Genomic DNA, 18,745 nt, shown 5'->3' with positions numbered 1-18,745 from the left:
AAATTTAAAAAAAAATAAAATTCAATCGATATAAAAAGTAGAAAACAAATAAGCACCACTGAAAAAATTAGAGGATTTATAAAAAATTTCAGTTTTTTTATAAAAATAAAAAAAAATTTCAAAAATGGTAATCATCGAAAAATTTTCGTTTTTGTTCGAAAATTAAAACAAAAAACAGTGAAAATAAGTCCAGATAATTTTGATCCATTTTTTTTTCAGAAAGTACATTTAAATACAAAAATTTTGAAAAAAAAAAGTCCTGATGTCAATTTTTGAAAAAGATTAAAAAATTTTTTCCAATCAATAAAAAAAAAGTAGAAAACGAATAAACACCACTGAAAAAATTTGAAGATTTATAAAAAATGTTTTTATAAAAAAAATAAATCAAAAATTTTCGTTTTTGTTCGAAAATTGAAAAAAAAAACAGTGAAGATAAGTCCAGATAATTTTTATCCATTTTTTTCATACACATAGTACATTTAAAAACAAAAATTTTGAAAAAAAAAAACCTCCCGATAACTCAATTTTTGAAAAAGTTATGGTTATTAAAAAAAAGCTAATTTTGCTATTTATTTAAAAAATTCATAACTTTTTTTGAGTTGGGTGAAAAAATTTGAAAAAATTCTCGAGGTTTTCAATGGGGTAGAAAACAATAAAAAAGTTTCAGCCAAATCGAAAGGGGTCAGGGTTAAAAGGGGTCGATTGGGCGTGGAATGCCCCTAATATATTTCATTCTTGATACCATTATTATTTTTATATTGAATATATGCCGTCCATTTACGATTAAGGCTGGAAGAAATCTCATTCCAACATATCGTTGACTATTATGTAGTGTTTATTCTTGTTAATATTCAGTTTTATATTAAATATAATTGCCAAAGCGTAAATTGTACACTTGAGCTGATATTCTTTAAGAAGTTATGTTTTTCTCGATAGGGAAATGTGCACGCTAAAAATAAGATTTTTTTAATAATATTTTCGATATTTACAAGTTTTTGATCTTTTTTTTTATAAAATGCATTAGTAATAATACAAGCGTTAACATTATAGGTTTTTTATACAGTACAAAATAAAGTATTCATTAAAAAAACCGTTTCATTTCACTACACCAAACCCTGTTGAAATAAATTTATTTGGTATTAAAATATATATTAATATATAATTAAATTGTACTCGTAAAAGCATTCGCAAACAATCACATATTTGGCTTAAAATCAGTTAGTCATAAGTAATATATTGCAATCATCACATACTCTCACTGGTTTGGGGAAAGAAGGCAGAGGCATCGTGTTTTCGGAACATGCAGCGCAGAAAATCTCCCCGCAGTTTCGGCAATGGTGCTAAAATAGAGAAATATGTAAAGGAAATATTTCCAAACATCACGTACGACCAACCTTTCTCCTCGTCAAATTAAACTCTTTTTTACACGCTTTACAGTTAGAGGCTGAGTTGTCTTTGACCCAAGAACCTTCGGGCCGATTTTTATTGATCTCTTCTTTCAAATCTGAGATCTGGAGCTTGGAGTCTCTCAGTTGGCAACCTAATTCTTCGAGAGTATGTTCCTGCTCTAGGCAGTGGTCTTTCAACGTGTAGTAGTCCTCTTGGAGTTGGCCGTATTTCTAGACAATGCGCATATTAAATTCGACACTATGTATTGTCACTTTGTAAAACTGATACACCACAAAAAATGGGCCGCTAATGGCTAATCTACTTTTGAAGATCATTTTTTTAATTAGAGGTTTGCTTATTCTTCAGAAATTAGTGAGGTTGAAATTTTTATTGAAATTTCATTTTTCAGCAGAGTTCAATGACCTCTGACATTGACCTTAGTTTAGGTGAACTATATACAGGGTGTATACTAATCTGGAAAACCTAGGATTATTGGGGAATTTTATAAACTTGGAAATATAAGAGGATTTCTCAAGTTTACTTGATTTTATTCCAATTTTAGTGAACTGGTCTTTATTTATGAGATGCCACTACTGAATCGATTAATATATACAGGATGCCTCATAAGCACATGATCAAAAAGGTACATTCTTTGACTCAAAAGAAGACAATCTGACCTAACTTCCATTAAGAAAAAATGTCTAGCTCCTCTGCTATTGACTGTCAAAGTTCTTGAAAAAAATTATGTTTTTTTGTAATATCTGGAGAATGTTACTACGGATTTTAATGAAACTTGCTGTGGACTTGTTCCTAAGTAAGACTCATATTTTGCTGAAGCAACCGCGTCCATCCGCCTTGGGAATTGGTAAATTCTTGAGTGTCTTCTTACAAGAATTACCAGAACTTTTTTATTGGTCGCTGGAATCAATTCATTTTTTTTTTGTTGATGCATCAGTCCTTTTTCGAGATTTCTATGCTCTTAGTGAACTATTGTAGCATTCATAGATTTTACACAAAAAAATATTTTCTGTTTCGTTGTGACTTAACAATTTTAGACGTATCGCAGTAAATCTGTCCTTTCACAAGAAGCGGCATTCTCTAATAATTATGCCAATTCTTTTACCTAGGAATCAATATTGAAAGTAAAATGAATTCCGTCATGATGACGGATTGAATATCATTTTATTTCATTAGATTTATTTTTTGTTAATGCGCAAAAAATGTAAAGACGTACTTAGGAAAGACATAATTTTCTTTATTGAAACTGGATGACAGTTACAAAGATACGATAGATGAATTAAAAGACATGCCCGCCATTTTCTTGGATGCATAAGTGGATCCTTCGATTAAAATTCAATTGAGCCCTCCTCAACATTTCTGGATCATTCCGTATTAAGTCCGCCTCGTTTTGAATTCTCCATAATAATTCTTCCTGGGATTCCACAGAAGTAGCGTAAACTTTGGGGGGGGGTCATTCGACAGGAACATCTCTCCCTCTTCTTCCGATCCGCTTGTGTGGAAAAGTATTATTTAAATGTGCAGTTACATTTGCACTAAAGTGCGGAGGAGCATCATCGTGCAAAAACTACATCTGAGCACGAAGATCGAGAGGGACATCTTCCATTAGAACCGGAAAGGTATTCGTCAGAAAATTTAAATAATTTTCGCTATTCAAGCGGCGTGGCATGACATAAGGACCCAGAAGGATGTCACCGATGATCCCGGCCCAAACATTTATTGGAAATTTCAACTGAGTGGTGAATACGCCTCACATGACGGATTTGTTCTGCGTAATGGTGGAAATTACGTGAATTAAAAATACCACTTCTGGTAAAACCAGCTTCATCAGTGAATAAAATTCGGCTGGTGAAATTTGGATCATGTGCCCGCGCTCCTTAAATAAAAGGGCAAAATTGAAGTCTTCTCTCAAAATGGTGTGGTAAAAGCTCCTGAATAGACGTCGCATGATAAGGATAGAGGAGCTGCTGTCTTATGATTCGATTAATTGTACTTTTTGGTACACTAAATTCCACTGCCAGACGGCGAGTACTGATATTTGGATCTTCAGCGACCCTATTTAAAACGTCTTCCTCAACGGCTGCCACTTGAGGACGACCTACACGGTCAACGGTCTGAACACCAAATTGCCCAGTCTACCGCAAACTCCTTTCAATCCGTGCAAATGTCCGATAATCTGGAACCCGTCGATTTGGGTATTGCTCCGCATAGACGCGTACACTCCCACGCAAATTGTCTTCCTAAGACTTTGACTATGTCGGTCATCTCTTCGTTAGAAAACGCCATTCGAAACAAATGTGTCGGACTGTCCGACCAACGTCAAAAGTTTGACAATTCATTTATTATAAGATGACATCATCGATTACTACGATAGTAGTGGTTGTAGTGAGTAGTTGTTGTACTTGAGTAGTAGTAATAATGAATGTCTAAAATTGAAAACATTTTTTTGCGTAAAAACTATGAATACTACAAGATTTTACCAAGAGCACGAAAATCTCGAAAAAAAAATGAATTGATTCCAGCGACCAATAAAAAAATCTTACATTATTGATTAATAACAGATACAAAGACGTGAATCAAAAAAACTTTGATTAAAAAAAAATGGAAATACAGTTTGATTTTAAGTAGAAACTAATAGACACACTGAAAACTGAAATTTCAATAAAAGTTTATTTGTCAACACGATGATTACTGAGGAATGAACCTATAAATCAAAAACAGATCAATAAAGTCAGACCAGTTGTCTATGAGAAAACTAACTTTAAAATTGGTTCCCAATTTTAGTGGCGCATTAATTTCACTACAAAGTATATATTAGGCAATCTTTCCAACCACTGTTATTTTTTTCAAAGAAAAAACAAATACGCCCTCATTTTTCTCGTATATTACCTGAGCGATAATCTTTAACTGGCCGATCTCGGTCTGCAACTTCGATATCCGTTCTCGGTCTTGCTGCATGGTGTCCTGGAGCGACATCCTCCACTCCCTCTCCACCTTCAAATCTCCCTCGAAATTATTGGCCTGCTCCTCCACTTGAGCAGCTTGCATGTCCACTTCCCTTTTCATCTGTTCTACGGTAACGCGGCTCGACTCGCTTTCCCTATACCTTTAAAAACGTGTATCGGTCGTGTAAAAATGTTAATTTGGCCCCGTGTGTAGCTTTCAAGGTCATCTAAATTAAAATACGTGCACAAGAACTGGGAAGGAAATATAAAGTGGTGCAAAATAACAGAAAGGTAAAATCATACTAAGAAAATATTTATAAAGGAAAATAATGGCAAACCTAGACTACAAACTAAAGAAAAAGTTAGAATGGGGAAGAACACATGTGAAATAAAACCCACACTTACGATTTAATTTTATTTAATGTAAGCAAAAAATCGACAAAAACAATGGTAAACTATAATAAGTCACAATTTGCGCAATTGCAGTTGAAGATATTTTATCTTAATATTTATAGACACAGACAATATCTGCAGATGGTCAACGCACACCATTAATCAGTTACAAGAATATAACACTTAGTTAAATTTATCTAAGATGTACAGTTACGTCTGTATGTAGTTCTACGGCTGCTGTAGTGAAGGTTTGCCAACATTTCCAGTATAAATACACACATATACATGTAAAACTACTAGGTAATACTTAATAGTGGCTTTCGATCCCACTCAATATTCCCGTGGTCTTGAGTAAGATAAAAAATACGCCAAGCTCGCTTGAAGCTCGAAACAGCGTTATTCATATGCGTCTTACATTTTTAATTTTAATACTGGGGCTGGTACCCCACCTTTATAGATCAAAATAGTGTTTCAAGGTACATTACATATTTTATTTGATGACCTCATCTAGCTACATCACTATATATCTATAGTTAGAGATAAAATATTTTATTCCAATCATTTTGCAAGGAAATTTTACGTTTGGTATTTTAATAGGAAATTTGCACCATTAAACATCTCAATTGAATTGCATAGTCAATAATTTTAGCTCAAAAAACAAATTTCCTACCGAGCACAACCATTTTTGTCAAATAATGGTAATTACTCAGAAGAATGGCTCAGCTTCAGGTTCTGATAAATTTTTTTTAAACGACTGCTGAAAAATCGCAGAACTTTGATACAAATATGTCCCGTGTTAGGACAACCTAACCTAACTTAACCTATTATGTTCGAATTATTTACGATAATACAAATTTTGATAATTCGGGCTGTGTATCACAATTTTAACCTGGAAACATCATTCTAAAGGAGTCATTTTCAAAAGAAAGGCACATTTAGAATGCAGTTGTTTCTTTTCAAACAAGAAAATTAGGTTATGTTAGGTTAGGAAGTCACCTCAGATGTCAAAATTGTTACTAGTTCGTTGGCAGGTAGGCCTTAAGAAGAAAATTAGGTTATGTTAGGTTAGGAAGTCACCTCAGATGTCAAAATTGTTACTAGTTCGCTGGCAGGTAAACCTTAAGAAGAAAATTAGGTTATGTTAGGTTAGGAAGTCACCTCAGATGTCAAAATTGTTACTAGTTCACTGAAAAACGCTACTCGACTGTTACAAAGCAATTTTAGAGATAAGACCTGAATCTATGCCATTCCTCTATATAATAACAAAGCAGAAGGTCTAATTCTTTTCAAGCACAATTTCTTAGATTTTATTAATTGAAACTACTACGCTTCAAAGAAAAAAATGAAAAAAAAAATAATAGTACCTACTTATTTTCGAGAGTTTGTATCGTTTCTGTCATTGATTGCGCCTTAGCCTCTAACTTGGATATTAACTCGGTTTTATGTTTTAAAGATGCCTCGCATTCCTAAAATAAGCCAAAGCTGCATTTCTCAGTCTTCGATACAGTCGCCATTCCATTATAAAAAATTCACGGTAAAAAATAAATTCAAAAGTGTCCAATCTCTCAGTTAGGAATTTTTTGTATATTCAGCACCACTCTAAAGTCTCAATCGTTATCAAATCGTTTCAGGTCCAACGCTTTACAGTTAGAATATAACAAAAAAAAATGTACCGTGAAACTAAATTAAAAAAAAAATGTGAATTGGACACTTTCTATAAACATAGCATCTGTTTTTTGTACAAGAATGACTAGAACTAGTGAAGCATGGATAAATTGTGAAAAAACAGTTGTCGAAAAAATTTCCGATATAAAAAATTACTGTTTTTTAGAAGTATCATCAAATTTTCAACGTCACATCCATGTTTCTACTCTTTGGCTTCCTCCGATTTCAAGTCTAGGTCGAGCTTAACAAAAGAATCAGTAGAATCCGAGGACATCGGTTCTTTGTGCTCCGATTCGGTACTGCTACAGCTCTCTCTGCCGATGCTGCTATCAACGGGAACATTTTTGGGAATGTTCTCTTTGTTAGCAGCTTTGGCAATGGAATTGGAAGCCTGTCTTTTGTCAGGCGGTTTCCTGTCCAACTGTTTTTTGTCGTCTTTCAACAAGTGATTGTACTTTTCGAGATTATTGAGTATTTTGCCGATTTGTCCAGCCTTGGCCTGGAGACGACTCACCATTTCTCCCTTCTGCGTCAGCTCCATTTCGCACTCCTATAATCAGCCAATAACTAAGCACCCCGTTAAGCGACAAAAGAGATGGGAGGGAATACCGAAAAAGTTCGCTCACCCCCAATCAGGTTATAAGTTTTAAACAATTTGTATTATAAAATAGAACACGTCTGATAGGGAGTATGTACGAACTGCGGGAAATAAATGAATGAATATCGAATGGATGAAAAGCACGGGAGAACGTAATGGTGGAAAAAATGCGGTTGTTAATGTGCTGCTAAAAATATCCTGCAATAAAAAATGATTACCTGAAGCTTTTTGTACATTTCTAGGTTGATCAGTTTGATATCGTCGAGTTGTCTCCTTAACGAAATTATAGTGTCTTGCTTCTCGTGAATGTCTTTTTCTAATAGCTTCATGGCAACTTCCATTTCAGCTTTCAAACACATCTGGTATAAAATAAAGAAAATATATTCTTCCGTTTATCCAGTTGTATTTTAGGCAATTTCAAATTCCGAAAATGTATTAGTCAAACTTAGATTTTAAAATACTAGATGGCGATTCTCCTATAAAATTCCTGGCATCCTTATTTATATAGTGGTTACGATATCAGTTCTCTACTCTACGGAATACTGGTTCGATATGAACAAATAATAATATACCACGCCAAGCACTGATCTCCACTGCACTGACAAAGCCAAGTGAACTGCGTTTGACACCAAACTAATTATAGAATACCATGCAAAAAATTATTTACGACCTAGTGGACCAATACAGGTTTGCTTTGACGACCAGCGCGGTGCCGTCGATTCTACATCAGGCAGACTGGTCTACCAATACCGGACTCGCCCAATAACTATTCGGGTATTAATTACGAGACACATTATGGCAAAGCATAGGAAGAAATTTCAAGAGAAGTGCAGACGGTCCTGTGCTTTAAGATTCACAGGTTCCAATTGTTATCGTAACAACTATACTACAAACAAGACGGACATGGGTTTTATGAGAGTTGCCATCAGTATTTTTTATTCCCTAATTTCACTGGTTACACAGTGTGCAACTTTAAATGGGGGTTAGTTTTTTAGGGGTAGGTGTTCCCCACAATACTAACTGATTTTTTTAGTTATAATTCGTTTTTAAAACTATATTTAAACTCTTGTCTACGCCGTTACTGGGCAGCTCCCAAACTCGGTTGTATGTGTGCACTTATCAGTGTTTCCTTTTTAAATGAACTGTATGAAACAAATGGAGTGGCAGAGAGAGAATAAATAAAATAAGAAAATAATCTCTTAGCAGCAGATCTTTTTTATGTCAATGCTGATGAACATTAAAAAAATTAAAAATTTCCTCCCCATTCACATTTATTCTTTGTCTTCCTACATGCCTTCGATGATGTTCAACAGTTTTTCTAGCAAGTCGAACAACATCAATAAAACTTCTGAAGTTGGGTTCGACGCGGAGAGTGGTCTCCGTTTAAGCGAGAAGCAGCATCCACATTTTGATGACACTCTCCGTAAATAAGCAGCACATCTACTAGCTCATTATAATCATGACCATAAGACATTTTCATTTAACAAACAATAATATAAATTTCGCGACACATTAACACAACTATTTAACAACAAACTGACAGGCAGAAAAAAGTTGACATACAAAAAAACGACAAAAAAAAAACTAGACGTATGCATAGAGCGGAAACCTATCACAACCAAATTATTGTAATTCCTATTAATTTTTTTTCTCCCTTATATTTAAGAATCTCAAAAAAAGTTATATGGAAAGGTTGTCTAATATAATGGGTAGAATATAGGTACATGGTTTAAATTTATAGTCAACTTGCCAATATGTACTTACTAATCGGATAGATTTGAAATTTTTTAAAAACATTTGCAGTTTTTAATAAAAAATTTTTAAGCACTGTGTTTAGTTATGACAACTAAGCAGGCAGAAAACAAATGGCCAAAGCTAATTTGTTTTAGTTTTCAGTTTACAAGGTGTTTGCGTTTGTTTTTAATGGAATTAAAATAGAATTTATATAGTGCAGATTTGTGTTTTATTAAATTTAATTTTATATTAAAATTGAATGTGATATTTAATTATCTTGTATAATGTAAGTATATAACATTATAAAGGTACTTATTTAACTGTTTAGTGACGGTACGGTGTGTTTGTGTGTCTTCATTGCAAAAATTTCTGAGATATAATGAAAAAAACATGTATATGAATCAAGAAAGCTGAAATTTGACAGAAATGCATGCCAGAGCTCCTAATTGAGTATGTGTTCACTGCTACTGCACGCGGATGTTTGAAGTTCGAATGATGAGTTATGAAAATTATATAATCTTTTTTTTTAATTAATTTTTCATAACGGAATTGGAAAAAAACTTATGATATATGATATTTGACCCCATTCAAATTTACACCCTGTGTATGAACAATCCTACCTATTACACAGATTTTTTTTCTAAAAGACTTACCTGTATTTCTAATTCATTATCAGCCTCTTGCCGCAACTTCCTCTCTTCGTCCAGCCGTTGCTTGAGCTCCTCCACCTCCACCGCTACCACTTTATTTACACTGCCCCCATCCCCATCCGTCATGACCTGCATCCCACTCGTGCTCATGATATAATTAGAGACATCTTTCCCACACTCTTGCCTGAGCTTTTTGTTTTCTTCGTACAGCGCGAAGATATTGTTTTTGGCTATGGCGAGATCTTCCTTCATGAGGGCGTTGGTTGTCGTCAAGGATTCCACTTTAGCTTGTAAATTCGTCACGGTAGCACTAAAGCGTTATAAAAATGAAGAGAAAAAGATCGATACGGGTTCATACTTACTTTAAATGTCGGTTCAGCTCTTCAATGTAATTCTTTTGATCCAAAACGGTCGTCATCGGATCGCCCTGCTCGTCATCGTTGCTCGAATCGCTGGATACGTGACTAGACGACCTGAGGTATAGAGAAAAGTCGATAACGCCTTGCGGGCAATCCAAATCTTCTTCCTAGAAAATGTATATTATCTGACGAAGGAATTCTTTAATATTTCATGTTTGACGTAAAATCTTACCTTGACGCACAGATTGCAATCAATAACGTTAAGCCCAACCAGTAGGCCTATTATCACAATCGCCTCATCACTCAGCATTAAAGCGTCTGGTTCAAAATATTCCGCCAGAGCTTCATCCCTGTGGTCGATTAATACTTTCAAATAGTCTGCAAGTTTCTTCTGCATCAAGGCCAGTCTTAACCATGCTCTAGCTCTCCCCATGTGAGTCCTGGAATAATTATTACACATAGCACAAATGTAAAGCGAAACGCGTTACAGTTAAAACCGACCTTACTGTAGGCAAATCCCTGACGCTAGCAGTGATATCCTGCGCTTCGGGGGCGTACTTCTCCACCATTTGTAAGATATCCCATAATTCTTTCTTAGGTCCCAATAAGCCCTGAAAATTTCGATGCAGTGACTTACGTTAGATTTTTACCGTAGGTGCCTGTTACCTTTTTTGGGCGTAAGCCATGCCTCAGGACATGTTCCAGAACGATAAAAAAATGCTGTAAAGGCATATGGTCAGAATCAAGCATTCGACCGTACCGTAGAGATTGTTCGATTAACTCTTTAACGACCAGTTTGCTGATGTTCACCAGGTTGCTCCTTTCTATTACTACCGGATCCCGACCTAGGTTAAAATTATGCTGTAGCAGTTATTTATTAACTTAACATTAATACGTAATCATCAAACAATAATAGACATAACAAGTTGTAGTATTTGTTGGCAACAACTACTCTGGAAGCTGTATGCCTCATTCAGCATTGAACTACACCTCCACTACCTAGCAAGAAGCTAAGATCATTCTTCAGGAGAATCACCAGACATTGATTGGTTTAGATTTTATTAGTTCTCATCAGAATGTCATAGATGAGAAGACCGAGGAACAATTTAATTATTTGGATGTCTTATCTACCAAAATGTTTTGACAGTGGGTGACATATAACCTATAAATGTATTTACTAGATATTGGGGGTGTAGTTCAATGCTCGATGGGTTTATAGCCTGTGGAGTAGTGCTTTCATAATATCTACAATCACGCACTAGTAGGCATTGAGTAACAATGACGATTAAGATATGGCATATGTTTTATAGGTTACATTGCACCTATAAGATTGTAGTAGCAAAGTATAACAAACCAAAAAGGACATACACTTTTTTATGAATAGGATTTTAGGGGGATAAAGAATTGTGACCTTGAACAAGTCATCCATATTGAAAAGGAGTAGATTCATCTCAGTTCTTATTTGCAACTTTTCATGCAAAATAGATTTATTATTTTACCTCAAATAAAACTGAAAACTACTTCACTAATACAGATAAAAATGATCAACAAAACCCAGAATATAGACATAAACAAACACAGCCATGTTGTAAGTTGATTAAAAAATTGTTATTGGCAACCATAGTTGTATGTCCTTACTGATTTCTATTATATTGTGGTAGTAAGTACTAAATTTTAAGATACGACTTCTATCTAAACAAAAGCTTTAGAGGGCAAATTATAAACTACAAAAAGAAGAAACATTATATACATAAGATATCATGTGTATTAATAGTATATTTCAGTTAATATTAACATAACCGGTAAAAGTGAAGCATTAAATAAAAAAAGTTTTCCAAAAAATGTAACGGAAAAAAAAGACTAAATAAAAAGTGTTTATGAACTTGGAGATTTATTAATGGGTGGTCTGACAAAAGAAGTTGATTGCTAGAAATGTCAGTTTATAGAACGTAATCAGGCATTTGTAAAATTTATAATAACAATATACAGGATTCTCAGTCAACAATGGACCAAGTAAATATGGGGTGTTGAAATTGAAAAAATTTAAATTATTTTCAGTCATATCTCAGAAACCCATTAAATAATGTTTTGTTAATTTGATATGGAGAGTATTAACGCGGTATAATTAAAAAACCATTGGCATGCAAGTTGCATTCTTGCAGCTGAAAAATAAATGTTACGCCTCTGTGTAAAGTAGTAATAATGACATATTTCAAATTTTCAGTCTTTTTTTGCTGCTAAAATACATCTTTCCTGACTATTTGGGGGCAGGTATTCGAATTTAATTAAACTTCACTTTTTATACTGAATTCGTAACTAAAATAAATTTTATTATGATTTAGATAGACTTATTTCTATGAATAATATCTGAATAGAAGTGAATACACCCAAATATTCTATTGTCCTCAATTGCAGTTGAACATTTTTCTCTAGAACTATGTTTTAGAGAATATGCAACAAATAAAACTTGTATACCGAAAAGTAATTAAAAAGTTGAAATATATTATTATTTCTACTTTATACAGAGGCGCAACATTTATTTTTCAAAAAAGGGCTCCAAGAATGAAGTTTCAACTCCACTGATTTTTTGTATTTACATCAAATTGTATCTCATGTGAAAGGCCTGTGTTACGCCTGAAAATAATTTTTATTTCTTCAAATTTAACTCCCTACATATCAGAAAGGAAACGTTTTTTGACGAAATATTATACAAAATACCAATACCCCCTTTTTGACCCATTAGTAATTGAACGCCCTGTATATTAGTGATTTTAATATTATACAACCAGAATGTGCAAAAATACGCAATTTAAAAGGAGCACAATTTTTAACATTTTAACAAATAAGTCCTTATGTATGAAAGACATGTTTGCCCATTTACTTTTTTATGCTTTGTGTCCTACAAACTTGAGGAAAAAATACTTGCGAGCAATATTAAAAACTGTACAGTCGCAGCGCAATATATTAGGATTAGTCTGGCAGAGCAATGCAACAAAAAAACTACAGTGAGTCATACCGAAAGGGTGTATCGGAGCGTCTGGGGAAGGAGAAGACAGGGGCTTAGTTACTGATTCCTGCATGTTGAACTCGACATCCTGCAACTCCTTCAAACAGAGCCATTCCCCGTCGACAGACACCCTAAAATTACACAAGTAAATAGTGTCTTGGGCCCCTGCCATTTCTTGTTCCATGGCATTTCCGCCTCCTTCCTGTATCTCTTGTACTTTCATTGGCGGCTCTTCTGTCACTCTCACTCTACCAAACAATTCAATCACATTACGTAAACTAGCTCAGTTTTTCTGCAACTGTATTGTTTTGCCCAATAACTGCACCACTAGCAACATGTCTTCATACAGACGAATGTCATTGATTTTTGTGGAGGGTTGACTTTGAGCATGAACATTTTGCAGGGAAATCAATAACCTGCCCAGGGTGGGCCATCTAGCTGGCTCTGGAGGAATCAGGAGTGGGATGAGGGGTGGAATAACAGGGTTGTTATAAATATCTGTTAACTTATTTATAAACTTCACGTAGGTATATATAGTGTGCAATTTTTATCCGGTGATATTGCTACAAGCAAGATTAATTATGTATTTTATTAAATCTCATGATTTGAACAAAATGTAGTTCTATGGTCCCACCTGCTTGTAAAACTATGATACATTGAAAATTGTTTTCAAAACAATATTCAACGGCGTTCAAATTATTTATAGAATTAAAAAAAAAACAAAATATGAGGTTATTTTGAGGTGTCTAGATATGCACCAGTTTATCAAAGTTCAATCTCTGTTTTTTAAACGCTACATAAATATTAATACAGGTCAAATTCAATCAATTAAAATTCTAAGCAAAATTGTAGTTAATAAAAGTGAGAGTTAATATCGAGAACCTTTTAAATAAATACCGAAAAGAAAAAAGATAAAATCTGTTTACCTACCCTTACATTTCCTAGAGTATCTCTTTTTCTCTGGTCTTGACACCAACAAACTTGGCCATTGGAAATCCTTCACCGATCCGATGGATGGGGATCTTGAAACGGTCCTTTCGGAATTAAAAGAACTGGTGGATGGTGTTAAAGGAGTTGTTGGCGAACCTTCACTTCCAGCAGCAGCCATTTTTGAGTCAGGTCAGGTTGTTTATTTCTTTTGAGAGCTGTCATTTTCAGCTGGCCCGTTGCATATGCAACCATCAAACCTTTGGAGCAGAAGCAGAGCATATCCTTTTTGGGGATATAATTGTAATAATTATTATTATAACTCTATAATAGCATTCTTTTTTCTACTAAAGTACGAACTACATTATTTACTTCAAAAACATATCTGCGATATTAAGAAATTGAATAATTACAAATTACAATAAAATTTGTATTACATACTTAGTTCGTTTCAACAAAAAGTGATCTGGGTAGGTAGGTATTACAAAGATTTTCACACTTCTTCTACCTAATGGCTACAACTTTCAAAAATTAGAAATTTAAGAGATAAAAATGAAGATTTTCTTGAAAATGGTTTTGCATTAAAATGGATTCTAAATATTGTAGGTATTGTTTTTTTGTTCTAGTTAATGGCGTATCATTTATTTAAAAATAGGCCTCCTGTAGATACAACATTTGCAAACCATTGAATTTTCCAAACTATGCGTATTAATACATACAATTCTTCTAATTTCAACCCCGTGTAAATTAGAAAATTCTATGAACATATACGAAACTTACGAAAAAAATTTATCGACACTGGGATTTCTAAAAGGGTTACATTACACATGTACAAAGCGTATGTGCAAAGCGTAAAATATGTTTTTCATAATCAATTTATAAATACAGACTTTCTTTGGATTCCAACATATTTTTCAAACTTCATCAAAACATTGTAGGTAACTATAAAATGAAAATTTTTTGGAAAATAAGAAAACAACTTTAGGTGCCTATATCTATTAGCTGATTACGAAAAAAAAATAGTTTACAAATACGGGAAAGCCTATTCCAGGTCTTAGCGTCGGCAACCTCTAATTTAAATTTTTATTTTGCAAATTTCTTTCGAATTTGTTTCGTCACGAAAGTTATTTGTGTGTGGTTAAAAATTATACCTAAAAAATTGTTATGCCCCATCCTTTATTATCAATATATGACCCAGCCCATTTAGTCTATGCAGTATTCATAAATACAGAAATCATTTCTCTTTGTGTCCAGATAGCTTTCGAAAATTGCTAAAACGCAATAAACATATATGCGCAAGATACTCTGGTATTTAAAATATAGCCCTGTATTTCAATGGGTTGTCCTGCGCATAATAATTCGCCCTAAAACCAGCAGGGGGGTTGTTCGCGCCACAAGTAGTCAGTTTTTAAGCTTTAAACAGCATAGTGCAATCAAGTGAGACCCATTATAGGTATTACAAGCTAAAATGAACGATTTTGACGTAAGTGAGAGAGTGTGATTATTTTATAAACATTACGTGAATTCACTACTAACTTACCCCTAAAAAGGTAATTGAAATATTTTTTCTTCAGCTTGGCGTTGCACAATAAGCTTAAAACTATATTGCCGTCCATACATATTTTTTATATACCTATCTATCTACTTCAATAATTCAACAATTTAAAAAATATATTTTTGCAGATAATTTTGATATTTTTTGATTTATAACTAAATTCTTAAAAATATATATCTTTTTTGGTTATCTAACTTCAAACAAATAAATGAAATATGAGTTTTCATATTTGATTTGGTTTGGTAGATAAATAAAATAAAATCTATTTAGGTATTTGACAATACAATTTTATAACATAAAAAGGAATATGAATCTAAAACAAAATCTCATCCAATTTTATTTCGACGAAAACAAATATTAATACCTATTTGCAATCTATGGAGTGTCTAACACTCCTATTGTAATAATTCATTTCCAAACACTGCCAAACAGTATTTTGATAGTTGTCAAATTTCAAAATTTTAACAATGACCAGCAACAATCAGATTTTAAAATAGTAGGCACAGTTCGCAAAGCAGGCGTCTGTCAAATTAAGTAGAATTGTTCGTCTTAGTATTTTTCTTATTCCTACCGCTTTTATCGCTTAGGTATATTTTAACCAATTTATCTCCGAAAAAGTGAACAGTTTCTCAATGCGTTACCCCAAGGTCCATTTTTAAGTAAAAACAGCACGACGCTAGTTAAGATACAATGAATAACAGTAATTTGATAGTCCGAAATAGCGTGGATCAAAAACCCATCAAATTCGAATATTACGAACCGTCCATAAAAATTGAATACCACAACCCGTTGGATAGCGGAAGAATCGTTTCCCAAACCTTTCTGCACCCATCTGGCCAGCCGCCGACGAAAATTCGCAAAATAAATTGTAATGTTGCCACTAGTTTTCCCCAGATTGCAATCAAAAAGGAAGAAAATTTCGAAAATGAAAGCGGCACGGAGGTATGTTGAAACGTAAAACAGTATTTGAAATTTCAAGAGCAAAAAGTGGGCTCAGCCGGGATTTGAACCCGGGACCTCTCGCACCCAAAGCGAGAATCATACCCCTAGACCACTGAGCCTCAATACAAATCTTGTTCGTTTAATGACTGAAAAAAATAGTTGTAGCAAATTTTTTGATAGATAAAATGTACTTACAGGTTCTTCTGGTCAATGGCTGTTGGGATACGTCCAATAAAATCCCCAATATTATAGCCGAAATGCATAATGTGAACACCGAGGAATTCACACAAAGTTCCATTTTCAAGCATGATCTAAACCTACACGAATCTCGAGACTTCGTGAGTCCAAGTCCTAGAGGCTCTGATAGTGGAATCGAATCTGACTGTACAGATGGGAACCTTTCCTGGCTGTTAAATTACAAAATTCATGAGCTGCCTCCAGTTCCAGGTTGGTCATTTTTTTTATATTTGAAATACCTACCTTGTATCTTCTGATTTAATTCGAATAGGTGTAGAGAACACTGTAGTTTTTTCACATTTTAAATATTCAGCTAACGTATTTCTAAAGTAATTATTATAAAACACACAAAAGGGAAAATTAAGACACGTTGAATTTGTTTACTGTTTATTTTATCAATTTTTATCAACTGTTGACTTGTTCACCTGTTTTTGTCAATAATATCGCCTAGAAATACCACTCTCATTTTTTAAATATGCTCGACAAAACGGCAAAGCTTCGCGACATAAGATAGATGGATGCGTTTTAACAAAAATTGCAGATATTTGATATTATAAATAAATAAAATCATGTTAACACCTCTGAAACAGTGTAAATACAGGGTGATTCGGATAAAGAATTCATTATAGTTATTCCAGGTCCAAAATAGTACGCAGTGACTCATTGTCATCATGTAGGCCGCGCGGCGGGGTAAGACGTGTGGGGAATGCTATTCCATGGGCGTATCACTTAGAGAATTACGTAAATTATTAAATATATAGGGTGTTAATTAAAAGTTTGTCCAAATGTCACTTACGTTTCTTTTGACGAAAATAATTGAGGTTTGTCATATATTTTTTTTTATTTCACGAAAACAGGTAATGTAATAAAACTTGGAGGTAATATTTTTTTAATATAGACTATTTTTGCGTGGATTAAGTATTCGTAAAATCATTAATTACTGTTGTTGCTATCACTATCACTAACGCGATTCTGCTGCTTCTAATGGTTCGACAGTGATTAAATTGTAACTTCAACATTTGTATTGTTGGTCTTCTTTTTTAACGTGCATAAGACACTTATTCCATGTTTTCACAATTACCCGATAAATCGCCTCCTGCAGACTTAACAATTTCATCCATTACATATTTTATGTACTTTTTCTTTTTGCGTAATTGCTAATAATTGTACTTTTAACATCATGTCTTTGTATACAATATGTTCACATTCAACCATTCCATGATTTCTCCTTTTCTCCATGAGACGTTAGCAATTTTTGTAGTCATCGACTATGGTAAGGCGTATTATCTATGGCAATCACTAGATCTGGTACGATATGAGGCAAAATAGCTGCAAACCACTTTTCCAAATGCTTCCCTTGTTCTCATAATAATCTCCTGTCCGTCGCAACTCGAACAAATGTAAATCATTATCCAAAAATCCGCATTCACTTTCAACATGTGTAATTACTAATCGCCGTTATTTCCCAGAGAGCTCACGTTAAACACTTCTAACAAACACTGCACATTTCCACACTTACTTACCGAAATGTCTCAGTTTCGCGTAGGGGATAATCTAAGGAATATTACCACTCTCATATCCTTTCGAGTTTATTAATTTTAAATGTTCATGTACTGTACTCAAAGTACATAGTCCTTGTTTTATTTCAATAAATTTATGTTATTTATTCATTTATTTATTTATTAACCTTGTAGAGGACCGGCATTTAACAAGTATTCATGAAATTTCAATTTCATAGTACTTCAAGCAATTAAATTTTGCAACTGCCCTTTTTAACTTTTAGAACTAATTTTTTTTAAGTACTGCCTTTTCGGTTATAACTAACCCTTAGATTATGCCCTGGTTTCGCGCTCAAATTCTTTTATAGGGATTGTTGTTTTTGGTCTGTTAAATGTGATCGTTTACTACTATTTTCAGATTGGTCACTAACACCCTCACACAATTCCATTTTAACTACGATTATTAGAATAATTAAAATGGGAAAATAATAACATGAATTTCCCACTTATACGCTTATGAGACGCACTATAGTCTGTTTAGAAATGAAAGAGAGTAATAAAAGCTTATTATGTATGCAAATCGTAAATAAATGTAGTACTGGTGCTTATATTCAATATTTTTATATTATGTATTTTCCGTATAGATGAGGTCTACTTTTAACAAAACTTTGTGCGATCGGACTGTACTAAATTGTAGCAGGTAGCTAAAATTTAATCCCCGACAATCCGTCTTTGTCTATGCCCCTTCAATTTCTCGGTCCATTTCTCTTATAAGTAAACAATATAAAAACAGCATTTCAAAACATGAGGCTACTTTAAGCATCATA

At 33.7% G+C, this 18,745-nt stretch overlaps 2 protein-coding genes and 1 non-coding gene across 4 annotated transcripts in view; 1 reads left to right on the top strand and 2 right to left on the bottom strand.

Annotated features, from left to right (window-relative positions):
- Window positions 1–1,119: 1,119 nt before the first annotated feature.
- Window positions 1,120–13,872, bottom strand: LOC108904476 (RUN and FYVE domain-containing protein 2). 2 transcript variants are annotated; one of them, XM_018707063.1, is made up of 11 exons: window positions 13,689–13,872; window positions 10,418–10,596; window positions 10,253–10,362; window positions 9,984–10,191; window positions 9,755–9,918; window positions 9,396–9,702; window positions 7,227–7,367; window positions 6,114–6,211; window positions 4,297–4,513; window positions 1,395–1,619; window positions 1,120–1,340 (listed from the first exon to the last, which is right to left on the bottom strand). In XM_018707063.1, the coding sequence occupies exons 1-11, from the start codon at window positions 13,864–13,866 to the stop codon at window positions 1,215–1,217; spliced, it is 1,953 nt and encodes a 650-aa protein (XP_018562579.1). In that variant the 5' UTR covers window positions 13,867–13,872; the 3' UTR covers window positions 1,120–1,214. The 2 variants fall into 2 exon arrangements, with proteins under 2 accessions (XP_018562579.1, XP_018562581.1); XM_018707065.1 differs by lacking the exons at window positions 1,120–1,340; window positions 1,395–1,619; window positions 4,297–4,513 and having other exon boundaries at window positions 6,141–6,960.
- A 2,058-nt stretch (window positions 13,873–15,930) lies between these two features.
- LOC108904461 overlaps window positions 15,931–18,745 on the top strand; it is a 21,246-nt gene continuing 18,431 nt past the window's right edge. The window contains exons 1-2 of the mRNA XM_018707035.1: window positions 15,931–16,182; window positions 16,380–16,629. Coding sequence (XP_018562551.1) covers window positions 15,931–16,182; window positions 16,380–16,629 — 502 coding nt within the window. The remainder of the gene's footprint in view (window positions 16,183–16,379; window positions 16,630–18,745) is intronic.
- Window positions 16,230–16,301, bottom strand: Trnap-ugg. The gene has a single exon. It is a non-coding gene; the product is annotated as a tRNA-Pro (tRNA).

Source organism: Anoplophora glabripennis, unplaced genomic scaffold (assembly GCF_000390285.2).
Source record: "Anoplophora glabripennis isolate ALB-LARVAE unplaced genomic scaffold, Agla_2.0 scaffold84, whole genome shotgun sequence".
Lineage (NCBI taxonomy): Eukaryota > Metazoa > Arthropoda > Insecta > Coleoptera > Cerambycidae > Anoplophora > Anoplophora glabripennis.
The sequence above is the reverse complement of the archived record's forward strand: the minus strand, read 5'-3'. Positions and strand labels throughout refer to the sequence as shown.

Coding starts and splice junctions, on each gene's coding strand:
- LOC108904476 (XM_018707063.1), bottom strand. CDS start 13,866: ATGGCTGCTGCTGGAAGTGAAGGTTCGCCAACAACTCCTTTAACACCA. Junction 9,919..9,983: donor ATTGCAATCTGTGCGTCAAG/GTAAGATTTTAC, acceptor TACATTTTCTAG/GAAGAAGATTTGGATTGCCC. Junction 4,514..6,113: donor ATACAAACTCTCGAAAATAA/GTAGGTACTATT, acceptor ACGTTTTTAAAG/GTATAGGGAAAGCGAGTCGA.